Below are 18,253 nucleotides of genomic sequence, written 5' to 3' on the forward strand. Positions count from 1 at the left end.
ACCTAATATGGGGAAATTGATACCTAATATGGGGTAACTGGTACCTACCTAATGTGGGGAAACTGGTACCAAATGTGGGGAATCTATGCTGCCTAATGTGGGGAAAAGATGCTACCTAATGTGGGGAAACTGCTACCTACCTAATGTGGGGGAACTGCTGCCTACCTAATGCTCCCCCCCCCTGGCAGTAGCACCCTCATCATCCGCCAGCAACTACCCCCCCCCCCCCCCCAGCAGCACCTCCATCAGCAGATCCTGATGGTGGATGATGGCGATGCTCCTGCCAGGAGGATGATCCTGCCGATGGATGATGGGGGTGATACTGCCAGGGGGGATGGCCAGTAGCACCCTCATCATCCTTTAGCAACACCCCCCCCCCCCCCCCCAGTAGTAGCACCCCGATCATCCACTAGCAACACCACCAATACCCCCCTCCCGTGGTAATAGCATCAGCTAATGGATGTTGAGGGGTGTTACTGCGGTTGTGGTATTATATTCAGAGGGTGCACTGTATGGCAACGTTATATTCAGAGGGCGTAGTTTGTGGTAGTGTTATATTCATAGGGCACAGTGGGTGGTAGTATTATATTCAGAGGGCGCAGTTTGTGGTAGTATTATATTCAGAGGGCGCAGTTTGTGGTAGTATTATATTCAGAGGGTGCAGTGGGTGGTAGTATTATATTCAGAGGGCGCAGTTTGTGGTAGTATTATTAGAGATGAGCGAACTTACAGTAAATTTGATTCGTCACGAACTTGTCGGCTCAGCAGTTGATGACTTATCCTGCGTAAATTAGTTCAGCCTTCAGGTGCTCCGGTGGGCTGGAAAAGGTGGATACAGTCCTAGGAAAGAGTCTCCTAGGACTGTATCCACCTTTTCCAGCCCACCGGAGCACCGGAAAGCTGAACTAATTTATGCAGGAAAAGCCATCAACTGCCGAGCCGAGAAGTTTGTGACTAGTTGAATTTACTGTAGTTTGCTCATCTCTAAGTATTATATTCAGAGGGCGCAGTGGGTGGTAGTAATATATTCAGAGTGTACAGTATGTGTTGGTATTATATTCAGAGGGTACAGTATGTGATAGTATTATATTCAGGGGTACAGTATGTGATAGTATTATATTCAGGGGTACAGTATGTGGCAGATTAATATTCAGAGGGTACAGTATATGGTAGTATTATATTCAGAGGGTACAGTATATGGTAGTATTATATTCAGAGGGTACAGTATGTGATAGTATTATATTCAGGGGTACAGTATGTGGCAGATTTATATTCAGAGTGTACAGTATGTGTTGGTATTATATTCAGAATGTACAGTGTGTGGTATTATTATATTCAGTGGGTATGGTGTATGGAAGGTTTATAATCAAAGAGTATAGTGTATAGTAGTATTATATTTAGAGGATACAATGTCTGGCAGGTTTATAATAATAATTGTTTTCATATAGAGGATGAGAATGCGCTGACATAGTGAGGAGACGTCTGGGCGTCACATTCTACAGAAATAAGTTTTAGCTGGACCAGGCGGTATGTACCATCTGAATTAGATAAGGGAAGACTATAGAGAAGACGTCACTGATATCATTGTACATTCTCCTCTCTGTGTCCTATCAGAGCTGTAGTCGCTTGTCAGTTCTACAGTTATGGTAAGTGAAACTACAACTCCCAGCATAACCTCACCACTGCATAAAGGGGTACTCTACTGGCAAAATTTTTTTTTTAATCAACTGGTGCTACAAAGTTAAACAGATTTGTAAATTACTTCTATTTAAAAATCTTAATCCTTCCAGTACTTATTAGCTGCTGTATAAGCGATTCACAGGAAGTTATTTTCTTTTTTAATTTCTTTTCTGTCTGACCACAGTGCTCTGTGCTGACACCTCTGTCCATGTCAAGAACTGTCCATAGTAGGAGCAAATCCCCATAGCAAACCTATCCTGCTCTGGACAGTTCCTGACATGGACAGAGGTGTCAGCAAATAGCACTGTGGTCAGATTGGAAAGAACTACGCAACTTCCTGTGGAGCATACACCAGCTTATAAGTACTGTAAGTATTAAGATTTTAAATAGAAGTAATTTAAAAATCTGTTTAACTTTCTGGCACCAGTTGATATAAAAGTAAATGTTTTCCAGTGGAGTACCCCTTTAAGTAATTCTGGGAGCTGTATATTTAAATGGTGAAAACTTCTTTAACACTTTCCTATTCTGTGGCAACTGGTATATCTGATTATTATACTGGAATTTCTCACAATGCGCTACAACAGTGATGTCTGTCACAACAGGCTAAAAACTTACTGAGGGGGGGGGGAGGTATGGGGTGACACCATTTTCTACTGCACCGGGTGACACCAACCCTAGCAACGCCACTGGTACAGCCAGTACTCCAGTAAGGGGCCCCATCTCCCAGCAGCACCCCCCTGCAGCAGCCCCAGCACTGAATACTGCTGTTTAAGCAGCAGCCTCCTGCTTTCACTGGCAGCTGCAAAATACTTCCTGCCATCTGTCCTCTCCTCTCTGGATAAGGCTCTTACAGACGACAGCAGCACAATGGAGGATAACTGCCGAACATCGGGCTGTGTATGGGAGGCAGAGGACCTTTGGTGATGTCATTACCATGTGATCAGTCACATGGGTGGGAGGAGCCTGACTAATATGCAATGGAGGCCCAGGAAGAAGTTCCTGTATAGGGGAATGTGTATCATGTGAAGGTAACCTATACTACATACTCACACACAAATTACTATGTCTGTGTTTTCCAAACAGTGTGCCTCCAGCTGTTACAAAACTACAACTCCCAGTATGCCTAGAAAGCCAACAGCTGTCTGGGCATGCTGGGAGTTGTAGTTTTACAACAGCTGGAGATACATTGTTTGGAAAACACTGCACTATATAATTCCCACACACTGCATTTAGCACTCCCACCACATTTATTGATTTAAGAATCAATAAATAAATGTCCAAACTATTCCAATATAACGTTAATTATCCCACACGGTCAATGGCATAATTGTTAAAAAATACCAAAGTCCACAATTGCTAATTTTTAGTAATTTCATATACCATTAAAAAAAAATTAACAAAAAAGCGATCGAAAAGTCGCATCAAAACAAAAATGGGACCAGTAAAAACTACGGGTCAAAGCTCAAAAGATGAGCCCTCAGACATCCCAGTATATGGAGAAATGCTAAAGTTATAGGGGTCAGAAGAGGAGGATTTTCAGTATACTACTTTTTGTATAAACGGAAGCCCCCAAAAGTTGCAAAATGGCGTTTTTTTTACTGTGTATTTCATGGTAGCATGATTGATGCCATTACAAAGTAAAATTGGTGGCTCAAAAAGTAACAAGCGTCATATAGGTCTGAAAGTGTAAAATGAAAAGTATTCTGGCTGTAATACACAAGTGGTATAAATATCATGACTGAGCCCCCTGTGACCGACCACCACTGCTGCCACAATATCTGGCGGATCTGGACTGAGCCGACTGTAACTGTAAGGGTAAAACTCCAAAACAAAACAAAAAAAGGGTCCACATATCGCTAAAAGTTTATTTTGTTAGCACCAACCAAATTATAAACCTGTATATGAGGCATCAGGAGAAAACCACAAGTAATCACAGAGGCCACAACACATGAAATTCACAGATAATGGGGGAGATTTATCAAATCCTGTGCAGAGGGAAAGTGGAGCAGTTGCCCATAGCAACCAGATTGTTCCTTTTTTTTTTTTTTTTTTTTTAAAGGCATCTGAAAAATTTAAGAAACGATCTACAACTGCTCCACTTTCCCTCTGCACAGGATCTGATAATTCTTCCCCATTATCTCTGAATAAAGTGGCGGGGGGGGGGGGGATAAAGTGGCAGGGGGGATCGGGGGAGGAATAAAGTGGCAGGGGGGGGATCGGGGGAGGAATAAAGTGGCAGGGGGGATCGGGGGAGGAATAAAGTGGCAGGGGGGGGGGGGATTGGGGGAGGAATAAAGTGGCAGGGGGGATCGGGGGAGGAATAAAGTGGCAGGGGGATCAGAGAGTGGAAATAAAGTGGCAGGGGAGGATCAGGGGGGGGGCAAATGACATAGCACAGTGGGGAGTGGTTGAAATGGCAGAGGAGGTTGATCAAGGGGGAGAATGCATGGGGGTAGCAGCCCAATTTGTAATGCTGATACTGGTATCAGGTTATACGTCGTAGGACATGCAACGCGATATGTGCAATTGGCGGTACTGTGAGGGGTGTCCAGGGGGCCCAGGCCTGAGCTGTGTAAGGGGCCCAAAAATTTCTGATGGCAGCCCTGCTCTTGTGTCCCGACGCCCGGGACATGCAGTCCCGGGGCGCCGGGCAGAGGATTTCTGCTAATGGCTACTTACATCTGCCTGCGGGTCACTGGATGCGGGTACTTCCTGGCGGAGGTGCGCGTAGTGTCGTCATTGCAAGCGCTGCGCCGCTACGCCGACTTCCTGCGCGGCACATGCGATGACGTGCACACATCACTTATAGCGCGCACCTCCAAGAAGTCCCCACATCCCGCGACCCGCCAGCAGATGTAAGTATGCTGCCAGTGCCTGATGTGGGGGCTCTAAATATCTGCTGCCTAAAGGGGATCTAAAGCTATGCTGCCTAAAGGGGGGCTCTAAATCTACAACATAGATTTAGAGCCCCCCTTTAGGCAGCATAGATTTAGATCCCCTTTAGGCAGCAGATATTTAGAGCCCCCCTTTAGGCAGCATAGCTTAAAGGAGGGCTCTAAATCTATTCTGCCTAAAGGGGGGCTCTAAATCTATGCTGCCTAAAGGGGGGCTCTAAAGCTATGCTGCCTAAAGGGGGGCTCTAAAACTATGCTGCCTAAAGGGGGGCTCTAAAACTATGCTGCCTAAAGGGGGGCTCTAAATCTATGCTGTAGATATAGGGCTCCCCTTTAGGCAGCATAGATTTAGATCCCCCTTTAGGCAGCATAGATTTAGAGCCCCCCTTTAGGCAGCATAGATTTAGATCCCCTTTAGGCAGCAGAGCCTAAGGGGGGGCTCTAAATCTATGCTGCTTAATGGGGGATCTAAATCTATGCTGCCTAAAGGGGGGCTCTAAATCTATGCTGCCTAAAGGGGATCTAAATCTATGCTGCCTAAAGGGGAGCCCTATATCTACAGCATAGATTTAGAGCCCCCCTTTAGGCAGCATAGATTTGGAGCCCCCCTTTAGGCAGCATAGATTTATTTGCATTTATATGTTCATCTGTGTTGGGGGTGGAGGGGGGGGGGGGGGGGGGGGCCCAGGCACATTTTTTGCACAGGGGCCCTCTGCTGTCTGTGTCCGCCCTTGGTCACATGCCATTGTCGCGTTACACATAGATTCACTTCGTGACTGTCTGCTGCGGGCCGAGTGGTGAGTCCTCTCTGCGCATTAACCCCCATGCACATTAACCCCCGAATCCCTTAACCTGTTAACGACTGGAGCCCGCGCCATACCGGCCGGCCCTCAGCTGATTCCTGCAGCAATCGCCGCGGCCGGCTATTAACCCTTTAGATCGCCGCTGTCAAAGCTGACAGAGGCATCTAAAGGAAGCTGTGAACGCTTCCTGGTGGTCCAGTGGGGTGGATCGCCCCCCCCTCTGCTTCCATGCTGCCGGCTGCTGTGCTCTGAATGATAAAGCCTGGCAGGGCCAGGCTTTATCAATCGAGCACAGAGCACACAGATCAATATGGTTCCATGCAACCATAATGCTCTGTATGAGGAACCCAATGATTCCTCCTAAAAGTGTAAAAAAAAAAACACATTAACCCCTTCCTTCCAAATTTCATATAAAAAATATATAAGCATAATAAAAATAAAGATATGTGGTATCGCCGCGTGCGTAAATGTCCGACCTATAAAATATATCATTAATTAAACCACATGGTCAATGGCGTACATGCAAAAAAAATTCCAATGTCCAAAATAGCATATTTCTGGTCACTTTTTATACCATAAAAAATTATAAAAAGTGATCAAAAAGTCTGATCAAAACAAAAATGGTACCGATAAAACTTTAGATCACGACTCAGGAACCAATTACCAGTTTTCCATAGAGATATGTACTCAACCTATGATGGTCTCGGGGCTCCGGAACCAATTACCAGTTTTCCATAGACATATGTACTCAACATATGATGGTTTCAACATACAATGGTCCTCCCAGAACCAATTACCATCATATGTTGAGGCACCACTGTAATGTAAAATTTTTTTAAAAGGGATGAAAAAACATTCAAAACAGTTGCTTACTCAAAAGGGAAGGTACATTCAGAAAATAATCTATTGTTGAAATCATGTTTTTATGTTAGACAAAATTTTCTATAATTTTTTGTGAGTTTTTTTCTAATTTCTCATTTTGCTATCTATATGATATATAAAATAATATAGAAGTCTTGCTAAGACTTCCTTTTCTGTACAGATCACTTTCCAACACTGTCCTCCTTATCATCACATTTTATCATCCCCTCCATGTAAAATGATCTCTGGACAGGTTCCAGAGTATTCCCAGAAACCTCATCCATTCATGTCACTGGGGGAGCACCAAACTATTGTTGTCTATATTCATCGGGCCTACTGTAAAATGCATATGTAAAATGCATGTGATATTACTGCTGTAGTACCTAAAAATTTCCAGTAGATGGTGGACTACAATCACAAATGAACTAAGCAATTTTACTGAAGGCAAAATTGTTACATAGTTACATAGTTAGTACGGTCGAATGTCCATCAAGTTCAACCAGGGAATTGAAGGGTAGGGGTGTGGCGTGATATTGGGGAAGGGATGGGATTTTATATTTCTTCATAAGCATTAATGATATTTTGTTCCAGGAATGTATCTAATCCTGTTTTAAAGCTGTTAATTTTTCCTGCTGTGACCAGTTCCTGAGGTAGACTGTTCCATAAGTTCACAGTTCTCATGGTAAAGAAGGTGTGTCGCCCCTTGAGACTAAACTTTTTTTTCTCCAGACGGAGGGAGTGCCCCCTCGTCCTTTGGGGGGGTTTGACCTGGAACAGTTTTTCTCCATATTTTTTGTATGGGCCATTAATATACTTATATACGTTTATCATATCCCCCCTTAAACGTCTCTTCTCAGGACTAAACATCAGCAGCCATTTTAGGAGAGATGATTCAGCATTGGTTGAGACACAGGTCACATGATTTTGACATCACACAGGTGTTGTGCACCAGAGGGAGAATGTGCTGAGGAGGAGCTGAGAGACCTTGCTTAACAGAGAACAGCACCCGCTCGGAGAGAAAGACCTGCAAGCAGAATTCGAGAGACAAGCACAAAGTCCAGATATCTGGTGAATGCAGTGAGAGAACACTGCAACTGGACTGGCCTGGTTATGGATGTTGTGAGGGTAAGGCTGCTTTCACACTATTAAGTTTACCCGTTAATAAATGTACGTTATAATGTATTGTTAACGGACGTTTAATAATGGATGCTAACGGCTATTCATCCATTAAGACCCGTTATAACATCCGTCATGTACGGACGTTTTAACACCTCTGCTTACAGACTTCCACAGCCAGGACTACTACTACTCCCATCATGGAACAGACTTGTTTCCATGATGGGAGTAGTAGTTCCTCGGCTGCGGGAGTCTGCTGGTGGCTGGGGAGGTTACATTAGTGTTTGTTCTACTACAGAGTTTGTTCCATGATGGGGGTTGTAGTACAAGGGCTGAGGGATTGATCGTACTTGGTCTCACTTCTGACACCCTATCCGATCAGAAGTTATTAAGCAGGGGAGCGGGTGGGATGGTCCGCAACCCTGCGATCACGATATATTTTTTACTTTCATTTTTATTTTCCCCGCGGGGAGCCCTGAATGGTCGGTACTGAGGAGCCATTCAGGGATCCCAGTGGGGTTTTTAAAATGGACAATGTTTTTAAAGAATACATTGTGATCGCAGGGTTGCGGAGTATGCCGCCTGCTCCCCGGCTTAATAACTTCTGATCGCATCGGGTGTCAGAAGTGAGACCCGGTGAGATCAATCCCTCAGCCCCTGTACTACAACCCCCGTCATGGAACAGAGTAGTAGTAGTACAAACAGTAATGTAACCTCCCCAGCCACAGGCAGACTCCTGCAGTGGGGAATTACTACTCCCATCATGGAAACAAGTCTGTTCCATATGGGAGTAGTAGTAGTCCCTCAGCACTGCAGGAGTCTGCTGATGTCACTTCTGAGCATGCTCAGTAAAAATAACGTCAGTTATAATAATGGGCATTAACGGTTGTATTTACTAAAGTCTGTTGGCCATAGACTTCAATGTTAAATATAACGTCCGTTAATTTACCCGTTTCTTGTGACGGGCGAAAAATTTGTGCAACAACTAATGCCCTTTAGTCATGATGGGCTATAACGGGTGATAAAGGGTAAACGAAAAAACCCATTGACTTGAATGGGGTTGTTTACAGGGCATTAATAATTATTTTTCAAACGTATGTTTATTAACGGGTGAACTTCATAGTGTGAAAGCAGCCTAAGCCTAAAGCCCTCTCTCCCCTGTCCCACAACAGGGCACCCCTAAGAATCTAACCAGGAGTTTACCTTTCTACATTACTGACAATCTCTGCAAATGACTACAATATGTGATTACAACAGGCTATAGGACTTTGTACAAGGTATGGCTTTAGTTTATTACAGTTTTTCCAGTGCAAAACAAATGTACAGGTAATAAACAGCTTGCTTTACATGCACAAAATATATATATCTAAAAGAAGAAAAACACTTCATTAGATATCCACAAATAGAATAAATTCCCATTCAAGATGCATACATACGGAGTGGCGCTTTGCTGCCCTCTAGATTTAGAGAAGAGCACAACAGTTTAATTCAGCTACCGTAACAACCTTTGCAAAGTTTTGTACCCAAGATAGTGTAATGCCACCCATAGGTAACAATGTATGGTGGATTCTTCCAACTAATGCTTACAGAAGCCTCCTAAAGCCAAATGTTGGGGTTAAAAGAGGATTCGCCATGTAAGATTTTTTTTTTTTTTTTTTAAATAAGTCACTGCAAGAATTGCCTCCCCGTTCCTGTTGAAATAAACAAGCATGCTGGGATGAGCTGAGTTGCATGAGCTACATGTTTCTGGAAGATATCTGTAGGTCAAAAGTCTATCTTGTGTGTATGGCCAGCTTTAGGTAGAAGTGATGATATTTATTATGTAATTACTTTATAGTCTCTATCTTCAAAAATGCTTCAACCAAGATGAGTCTGAGAGTTGATATGGTCACAAGTTCATTCTTAAATTCTGAGATGATTTTGGCCTCCAAGGTTCTCCGCAGAGACATCTATCAATGTTCATTCTGGCTTCTTGTAGACCATCCCCATGTTGTGCTCTATGTGAGTGTCACCGAGTCGGCACTCACTGGTCTCCGATTCCTCCGCTCTGAAGGCAGCTCTGCAGATAGGACACAAGTGACAGGTTCAGGTGCTGTTGGCTGCTCTTCGACAGGAAGAAATGGTCTTCATCAGGATAAATCTAGGAGCAAGAGAAAAAAAAAAGAACTTATTTTAGAACCCTCCTGTATGCAACTGGGTATAAAAAACATGGCTGGACCATTGTATCAATAAAGCACTTTCTGCCTTTTGTCTCAGCCCCATCCCTCATAGTCTGTAAGCTCTCACATGCAGGGCCCTCACTCCTCCTGGCTGAATATTTAGTGTGTTATATTGTAATGTCTGATACTTGTCTTTACTTTTACACCGGAATCTGTTGGCGCTATATAAATAAAATAATTATTATTAAAGGGGTATTCCAGGAAAAAATTTTTTATACCCTATCCAAAGGATAGGGGATAAGGTGTCTGATCGCGGGGGCCCCGCTGCTGAGACCCCCCGCGATCTCCCTGCAGCACCCGCATTCTATATGGGTGCTGAATCTCCAGTTTCGGAAACCTGTAGGTTTCCAGGACTGGGGACGTGATGTCACACCACGCCCCCGCCATTCATGTCTATGGGAGGGGACATGACAGCCGTCATGCCCCCTCCTATAGACATGAATGGAGGGGGCTTGGCGTGACGTCACGTCCCCAGTCCCAGAAACCCAGAGGCTTCTGAAACTAGAGACGCAGTCCCCGCATAGAATGCGGCTGCTGCAGGGAGATCGTGGAGGGTCTTAGCAGCGGGGCCCCCGCGATCAGAAACCTTATCCCCTATCCTTTGGATAGGGGATACATTTTTTTGCCCGGAATACCCCTTTAATATTATTATTATTATTACCACCAGTATTTCTTGAGTCTTCACGGAACCTCACCTGGTCATACCTTGTATTTCTCATGGGCAGGACACCTTCTACTTACTTAAAAAAATTCTGCACATTCTCAAATAAAAGGACCTCTTTTTTTTAAAGGGGTACTCCGGTGGAAAACTTTTTTTTTGTTTTTTAATCGACTGGTGCCAGAAAGTGAAACAAATTTGTAAATTACTTCTGCTCTCTGCAGACATCATGAGCACAGTGCTCTCTGCTGACATCTCTGTCCATTTTAAGAACTGTCCAAGGTGGGTGCTGAATGCAAGATTGCGGGGGTATAGGATAGGGGATTAGATGTCTTAGGGCCGGAGTACCCCTATAAAATTAAAGTAATTCAATTTCAAACCTATGCGTCATGGTAACAGACTACAAACAAACCCCTCTGTAGTCTGATCCTGCAGTCATACTGCCACCTATCTGTCTCACCAACTTACAGTCTATAGCTCAAAAGTATAAGGGGACAGATGGATGGAATATCACTGCAATATTAGACTACTGGTTTGTTTGTTCTTTCTTACTTTGTAGAGACAGGTCTGAATAGAAGTTTTAAGACAATATGATAGGAATTCTTTATAATTAAGAATATTTGCAAAGTTGCTATATTTTTAATGCTGGAGGCAATAGAACAATGGAAACAAATTGGATTTGAAAGTGTACAGAACAAACAAAGCTCAAACAGAAATAGGCACTGCACTGCACTATATTTGAAAGTGTACATAGTCTTTAGATCAGGGTGCCAGGTCACCATGGCGACTGAGAATTTCGTCCTGGCATCTACCTCTAGCCCAACTGCTTCCTGTGCCCACATCATACCTGGCAGGTGACACCTGCTGGAAATGACAGACACCGGAGGACACTGGTGTGACAGACTGACTCCGCCAAAAGTGACTTCTCCTTCCGGATGACAAGCCCCAGCATATCACAGGCAATATCCCCAGGCAGAACTAGAGATTATTGAATCCTTGTACCCAAAGAACCAGGCAACACCAGTCTACATGTATAAAATCAGAACTCTTTATTGTGGAACAAGTGTCTTCTTTTATAGGAAGGACATCACAGGGGAAGGGTCAGTAAAGACAATACAGGTGACAGGGAGTCTGGGAGATAATCCAATAAAGGTGGTTAGCTCCCCATATACAGTGCCTTGAGGTGTGCAGAAGTTGGACTGTGTGCAAAAAGGAGAAGCATGTGTAGAATTAGTGTATTGTACAAAAGGTGAACCGTGTGCAAAAAGTGGACCATGTGCAAAATGTGAACCATGTGCAAAAGGTGTATTGTGTAAAGGAGGTGGACAGTGTGCAAAAGGTCGACAGTGTGCAAAAGGTAGACCATGTGCAAAAATGTGTATTGTGCACAGAAAGTGGACCGTGTGCAGAAAGTGTATGAAAACAGTAAATAAAAGTATTTTAACTCTGAGCTTTAAGTCACTGGACAACATCAACTGAGGGGTACAATTTCACATAAGTATTCTATGCTAAATATGGATCAGCAGCATATCAGTATTAACAGTCATAGGCGTGCACAGCACAGCCTATTGCATTGGGATGTGCACCCTTAAGCACAAACTCACGCCGCGTGTGTGCGTATATATATATATATATATATATATATATATATATATATATATCTCTTTCTGAATTGCACTCAGTAAACCAGCCCAGGTCAGTTGCTCTGTGTGAACAATATGTAGTATCATGCAAGTTTAAAACAATAAATCAGAACAATCTGTATTTGAATCTGAACTCAGTAGGTAGCCATTTGCCCCTTTAATATGTGACACAGATGGGTCTGACTGAGGCTGAACGAATGAGTAAATGAAATAAAAATGCAGCATGAAGGCAGAAGAAATAAACTCTGTGTACATGGCTGAGGAAAAAAAAAAATCTGAAAACTATATATAAAATAAACAAACAATAGCTGTTTTCATGGCCGCGTCGCCCTCACCCTTGCGTTTCCGTGACTCCGCCTCCACGTGAGGTCATGGAATGCACCACGCATGCTACAGGGGAGGTCTGGAGGAGGAGCATGTCTGTCCTAGCAGGGCCGGTTTTAGGCTTAGCGTGGCCCTGGGCAAAATCAAAAGTGGGACCCCAAAAGTCGTAATAGTGCACTAACCAGATTTACAAATTTTTGGTCACGTCAAATACCATAAAAAATATCTAAAAAGCAATTGAAAAGTCCCATCAAAACAAAAATGGTACCGATAAAAACTACAAATCACAGCGCAAAAATGACCCTCATATTTCTCCATAAACAGAAAAATAAGAGTTATAGGGATCAGACTAATAGAATTTTATATTTTTGTATAGTTCCCCCACATTAGTCAGTGACGTCCCTGCGTGCGCTACCTCCTACGTCCCTGCGTTGTTAAAGTTAACGCGGGGACGCAGAAAGGTAACCGGGACATCCTTGTGTCCCAAAAAAGATCTTTCGGGACACAGGGATGTCCCGAATGTGATGGGGCCCCCTGCTGGCTGCTCAGTGGCGGATCCCCCCCAGGATCCGCCACTGAGCATCCAGCAGGTGATAGAGCCTCAAGTTTGAGCCTTGGTTAGGGTCTGCCCAGGCACCCCCGACACACCCTGTGTGCACGCCTATGTTTACAGTATAGATAATGTAGGATTTGTGTATGTATTGTGTGGTGTCCCGGTACAGGACATGTCCTGACCCTTTTGTCTGGAGTCCCCTCAGCCAGAGTCCCTCCATGTTAATGGAGTCCGCCTCTTAATATTGTGATATTTAATGTATATATTGATATATTTAATCCGTATAGGATACCTATGTATAGGACCTTAGAGGTCACATGCCTTTAAAATATGTTCTGCTATGGTTTAAGGACCTTTGGGTCATGTGATATACCCAGGGTTCCATGAGTCAGGACTGACAGGTTTGGCTGACCAATGAGCTTTGTCCTTCCCTCTTGATATATAAGGGGCTGCTGCCACTAAATTCTTGCTCTTAGTTCCGGATTATCAGAGAAAGCACATCTCAGCACATTCATCAATTCAAGCTAGGCCTGAAGCCTTATCTTCCGCAGCCACTAAACCGTGATTCATCCAACTCAAAACTACTTAAATCTTGTGTGACTACTGCAACTCAATTATCTTCAAGTCAGTAGCACAGTGGCTAGCAAACCAAAGCTCACTGTATTCCAAAGTCCCAGCAAACCTGTGAGCAACCTGAACTACCTCCTCCAAACAAAGACTGTTTTGTTAACTGCAGTTGCATAAAATATGCAGTAAACTTTATTCCGGTTTCATCAGATATTTGCTGTGGACATTCAATTATTTCTCCCTACCGTTTCTGGGACGGTTGGAGGTAGGACATAAAAGAAGCCCCGCAGTGCGACCTCTTCAGTCTGGAGATGGAAGCAAGGAGTACAGACATGGTGGAGCACAGTGCTACATGTGAGGAGAGTATCAAGATGGCACCCAAACAGCGAAAAATTGCCGCGGCGCAACTTTTTCAAGACTTGGCCGATCGCTTGCAGCAGTTGTCCATCAGCGCCGAGGGAACCTACAACCTACCACCGCTGCCTGAGGACGACAAGTCGTCGGCTATCCCGAAAGGTGGATAACCTGGGACATCGCACGCGGCATCACCGGTGAGACTGTCCCCTCACCATCGGATATGGGGGGTCCTGGGCCGAGATCCCAACGGAGGAATCAGATGTGTGTACCCCGGCGGAAGCCGCGTTGTACTCTTCATCCAGCCCAGAGCCAGAGACCCCCTTGTCCCGGGTCACCCTGCCGAGTGCACGCCCGCGCTCACCCCCTTTTCCGAAGTGGGTATTTGGTGATGAGCCTGAGCTGATCGAGTACATGTGGGACCATGTTCTTCCCCTGCCAGGGAAGTCCCATCCACCGGTTCCCACAGCGCAGAGAGAAAGGGCCCGCAGGGAGGCTGAAATTAATGACATCATGGAAAAATTGAGAGCTGAGCACAGGGAGCGGTATGGGCCAAAGTATCTCCCCTATGAAGTGAGGGAAGAGCAGCAATGTGAAACTAAAAAGTTGGAGGCCCTATATATAAGGAAGTTGGGCTACCCCCGAGAGGGTGAAGCACCTTTAGAGCGCCGACGCGCCTCTGTGCTGAAGTTTGATAAGACCAAAGGTTTTGGTACCCTCCTGGATTGCAAGCATGGAGGGACCATCCTAGTGAACAGGAGGGCTGTGCAGAGGGACTATCTACCCAAGAGATATCACTCCCTGGAGCGAGGGGAGATTGTCAAATATACCCCTGTTCAGAGTCTGCGGGGTGAATGGGCTGCAGCAGTCACGAGGCCCAAGAACCCTACCCAACTTCCTTTCACCTATTTTCCGGCGGATGACTGGGAGGTAGACCCACATGGTATTCGGCCGATGAGGCTGCCTAGCAACGACGAGGAAGAAGAGGGATTCAAAACCCCCATCATGCATCTCAAGTATCTGCAATCAAACTCTGATGTCTCAGCGTCTGAAGATGTGCCCAGGCCTACTCCCCCTGAGGAGGTTTGGCCTAATCAGTGGGCACCAACCTCAAAAGTGCCCAGGCCTACTCCCCCCTGAGGAGGTTTGACCTAACCAGCGGGCACCAACCTCAGCAGTGCCTAGGCCTACTCCATGCCCGGAGGTTTGGCCTGACCCGCAGGCACCAACAAAAGTGCCGCGGCCTTCTCCGCTTAAGGAGGTGAGGCTGGATCAACCGGCACCAACAGGAGTTCCAGCGGCCTCAGCAGCGGTCATTTACTTTGTCGTGAGTGTGAATCCCTCCGTTTCCCATTCTACGCTTACAAATGTTTTGTGGGACACTGCAATTCACCCTCTAAGAGAGTCCCCACCTCGCTCTCCTTGTTATATGTCTGAGAGGAGAAATAATCCTGACAGGCGAGTGTGGGGATACAGAAGAAATCCCTTATAAAGTCTTTTTGAGCTGCTGTTTTTGTTTGTCATTAACTCTCTGGTACCCAGTACCTTTGTTTTTCAACAGACTACGCTGTTTGTAACCTGTTAAAGAAAAGTGCCTGGCAGGACTATGCCATGAAAGTTCTGGTTCAGCAATGCAGCCACTAAGCTTTTGCCCGGCCCCTTGGCCGAGAGACTCCTGGTTCAGGGAGATTCGTAAGTGTGTGCCCGACCTTGGTACAGCCGTGTTAAAATATGGACTCATAACACAGGTGGACTGTTGATCCTTGTGTGTCTGTTTAATGTAAATATTCCTAAAGTAATATATTTTGTGTACAACAGCGTACACCTTATTGTCAGGAGAAAAGTACCTGAAATATCTTTATGTTCTGCTGTTATGATGTGTAAAATAAAATGTCAGTTGACATCAAATGTCAACACTGTGTAGAGTGTTATTGTATAAAAGTGTCTCCTGTACACCAAATGCATATTTTCTTCAGGTGTTATAGTGGTCACTTTAAGGTACCCTCCCAGCTCCTCTGGGAGTAACATTACTACTACCTCTCACTTGCACCCACTGAAACATTCCTATCAGATATCAAAACTGACTGCACTCATAAAATATATTGTACACATAGTACATCTCATAGCTCATTAGTGTAGTCTCCAATAAACTTCAGTACACAATTCCAAAACATATCTCACAAAAACAACAAAAAAGTATTTCTTAGGGACTGTAACATGCTATAACTCAGTTCCATACCACTGTTTATGTACTAACATGTGTTTTCTTTTGTCCTATACGTGTTCAGGATGCTCTACCTGGCCAGAAGATGCTCCTGTAGCTCACTTAAATTCACGTATCCTGAAAGGTAACAGTATGTAAGTGTTATCTAGACAGAGTTCTAGGGGTAAGAGTGTAATACCAATAGACCCTAGTAGCTAAGGCATTGGTCAGAAAGCCTCAGGCAAACCAATCCGAACCAAGTGTATAACTCCGATAATGAATATGTGGTATAATAAATAGTTGTTATATGTCAACAAGCAAACAAATGGTGGGATCTGTTAAAATATGTAGTAGCATTATTGTCAGTCAATATACATACTTCTAGTTATATATTAGCCTATTTGTCAGTCAAGAAAATAAAAAATAATAAAATATCAGTCAAATGTTGTTTGGTATTACATTTCATGCATAGTCAATAGATGCATAATAAAGTAAAGTAAAATGTAGATATCAAAAGGATCTCTAGATAAGGTTATACTATCCTGGTCGTGATCCAATCCCCAACAATCCTGTTTATATTGATTTTAGAGCTTGTATGGACATTCTATAATGCACAAGGACTCTTTGTCTTTTCATCTACAGCCTGATTAAGGACATTTGCAAATATGCACTGGACTGTTTTGGACTTTATCATTCTGTCCCTCTGTCTTTGGGGACCTTCGTCAAGGATGACTTATTTTAAGTAAGGGGATTTGTGGTGTCCCGGTACAGGACATGTCTTGTCCCTTTTGTCTGGAGTCCCCTCAGCCAGAGTCCCTCCATGATATTGGAGGGCTAACCCCTAGTCGCCTCTTAATATTGTGATATTTAATGTATATATTTATATAGTTAATTCGTATAGGATACCTATGTATAGGACCTTAGAGGTCATGTGCCTTTAATATATGTTATGCTATGGTTGAAGGACCTTTGGGTCATGTGATATACCCAGGGTTCCATGTGTCAGGACTGACAGGTTTGGCTGACCAATGAGCTCTCTTGATATATAAGGGGCTGCTGCCACTAAATTCTCGCTCTTAGTTCCGGATTATCAGAGAAAGCACATCTCAGCACTTTCATCAATTCAAGCTAGGCCTGAAGCCTTATCTTCCGCAGCCATTAAACCGTGAGTCATCCAACTCAAAACTACTAAAATCCTGTGTGACTACTGCAACTTAATTATCTTTAAACGAGTAGCACAGTGGCTAGCAAACCAAAGCTCATTGTATTCAGAACTCCCAGCAAACCTGTGAGGAACCTGAACTACGGTCCTCTATACAAAGACTGTTTTGTTACCTGCAGTTGCATAAAATATGCAGTAAAGTTTATTCCGGTTTCATCAGATATCTGCTGTGGACATTATTTCTCCCTACCGTTTCTGGGACTGTTGGCGGTAGGACCATTTATCTATGGAAACTTCATCCTGGCATCACGACAACATAGGATTAATACCAGCATACCCTACACTATTACCTGCACCACCTAGGCACCACAATTGTGTTTATCCTTTATTTTCTTATGCTACAAACTGTGTATTTATGTATTTTATTTTCTCCTCTCAAGAAATAGTTTTGAACGATCAGCATAGACTTCAGTGTATCTACACATGTAGACTTACCCTGCTAGTGACATTGGATCCAGCCTGGATCAGACGGTTCAGGAGTTCAGCTGTATGCTGGAAGTGCACTTTGGCTTTTAAAAGATACAGAAGGAAATAGATGGTTATTAAACAATATCAAAATCACACTTTGTATAAAAAAATGACATTTCGAACCAGAGAAGAGCAGAAACAGTTTAAATTTATAAAATATGTATTAATAATTCCAGCCCAGTCATCACTTATTAATAAACAATAACCTGGAAGCACAGAAAATCATATAGTATTACAATATTATAAACAGAAATACATTATAAAGATTTGGTAGATCTGACTGCATGCATACCTATTTACTGTTTCCCAAATGTAGCATTCAAGTTATGGTCCCTAAACTGGACTGAAATTCACATCTTTTCATGTTTTACAATTTATCATGAAATGAAATATTTATCAGGTGCTCTCATATTCAGTAATAACTTTTTGGCCCAATGGTGAGTAGGCATGCAGAGCAAAATGCATTGCAGATCATTTCCAGGCAATCTTATTAAAATGTCAGAATATATTTTATGCAAACGGATTGTATTCCGCACAGACATATCATCAACAACACATTATTAGCTTTTGCAAACAAACGGAGGCCCTTGGCCATCAGACTCCCTCCTAGAATAGGCCATCAGTTTTGTTCAATCATTTGGTTTTATGCCATAAGCTATTTATCAATTATATTGGAATTTCATCATGA

General features: G+C 43.7%; 1 protein-coding gene across 4 annotated transcripts in view; it reads right to left on the reverse strand.

Moving 5' to 3' along the window:
* Window positions 1-8,605: 8,605 nt before the first annotated feature.
* The window catches only part of LOC130358644 (inactive dipeptidyl peptidase 10-like), a 186,529-nt gene continuing 176,881 nt past the window's right edge, over window positions 8,606-18,253 (reverse strand). For 3 of the 4 annotated variants that reach the window (XM_056562173.1, XM_056562172.1, XM_056562174.1), the window contains 2 exons: window positions 17,533-17,606; window positions 8,606-9,494 (listed from right to left, as the gene is read on the reverse strand). In XM_056562173.1, coding sequence (XP_056418148.1) covers window positions 9,378-9,494; window positions 17,533-17,606 — 191 coding nt within the window. In that variant the 3' untranslated portion in view covers window positions 8,606-9,377. The remainder of the gene's footprint in view (window positions 9,495-17,532; window positions 17,607-18,253) is intronic. The other variant, XR_008889594.1, reaches the window with a different exon arrangement.

Source organism: Hyla sarda, chromosome 2, assembly GCF_029499605.1.
Source record: "Hyla sarda isolate aHylSar1 chromosome 2, aHylSar1.hap1, whole genome shotgun sequence".
Lineage (NCBI taxonomy): Eukaryota > Metazoa > Chordata > Amphibia > Anura > Hylidae > Hyla > Hyla sarda.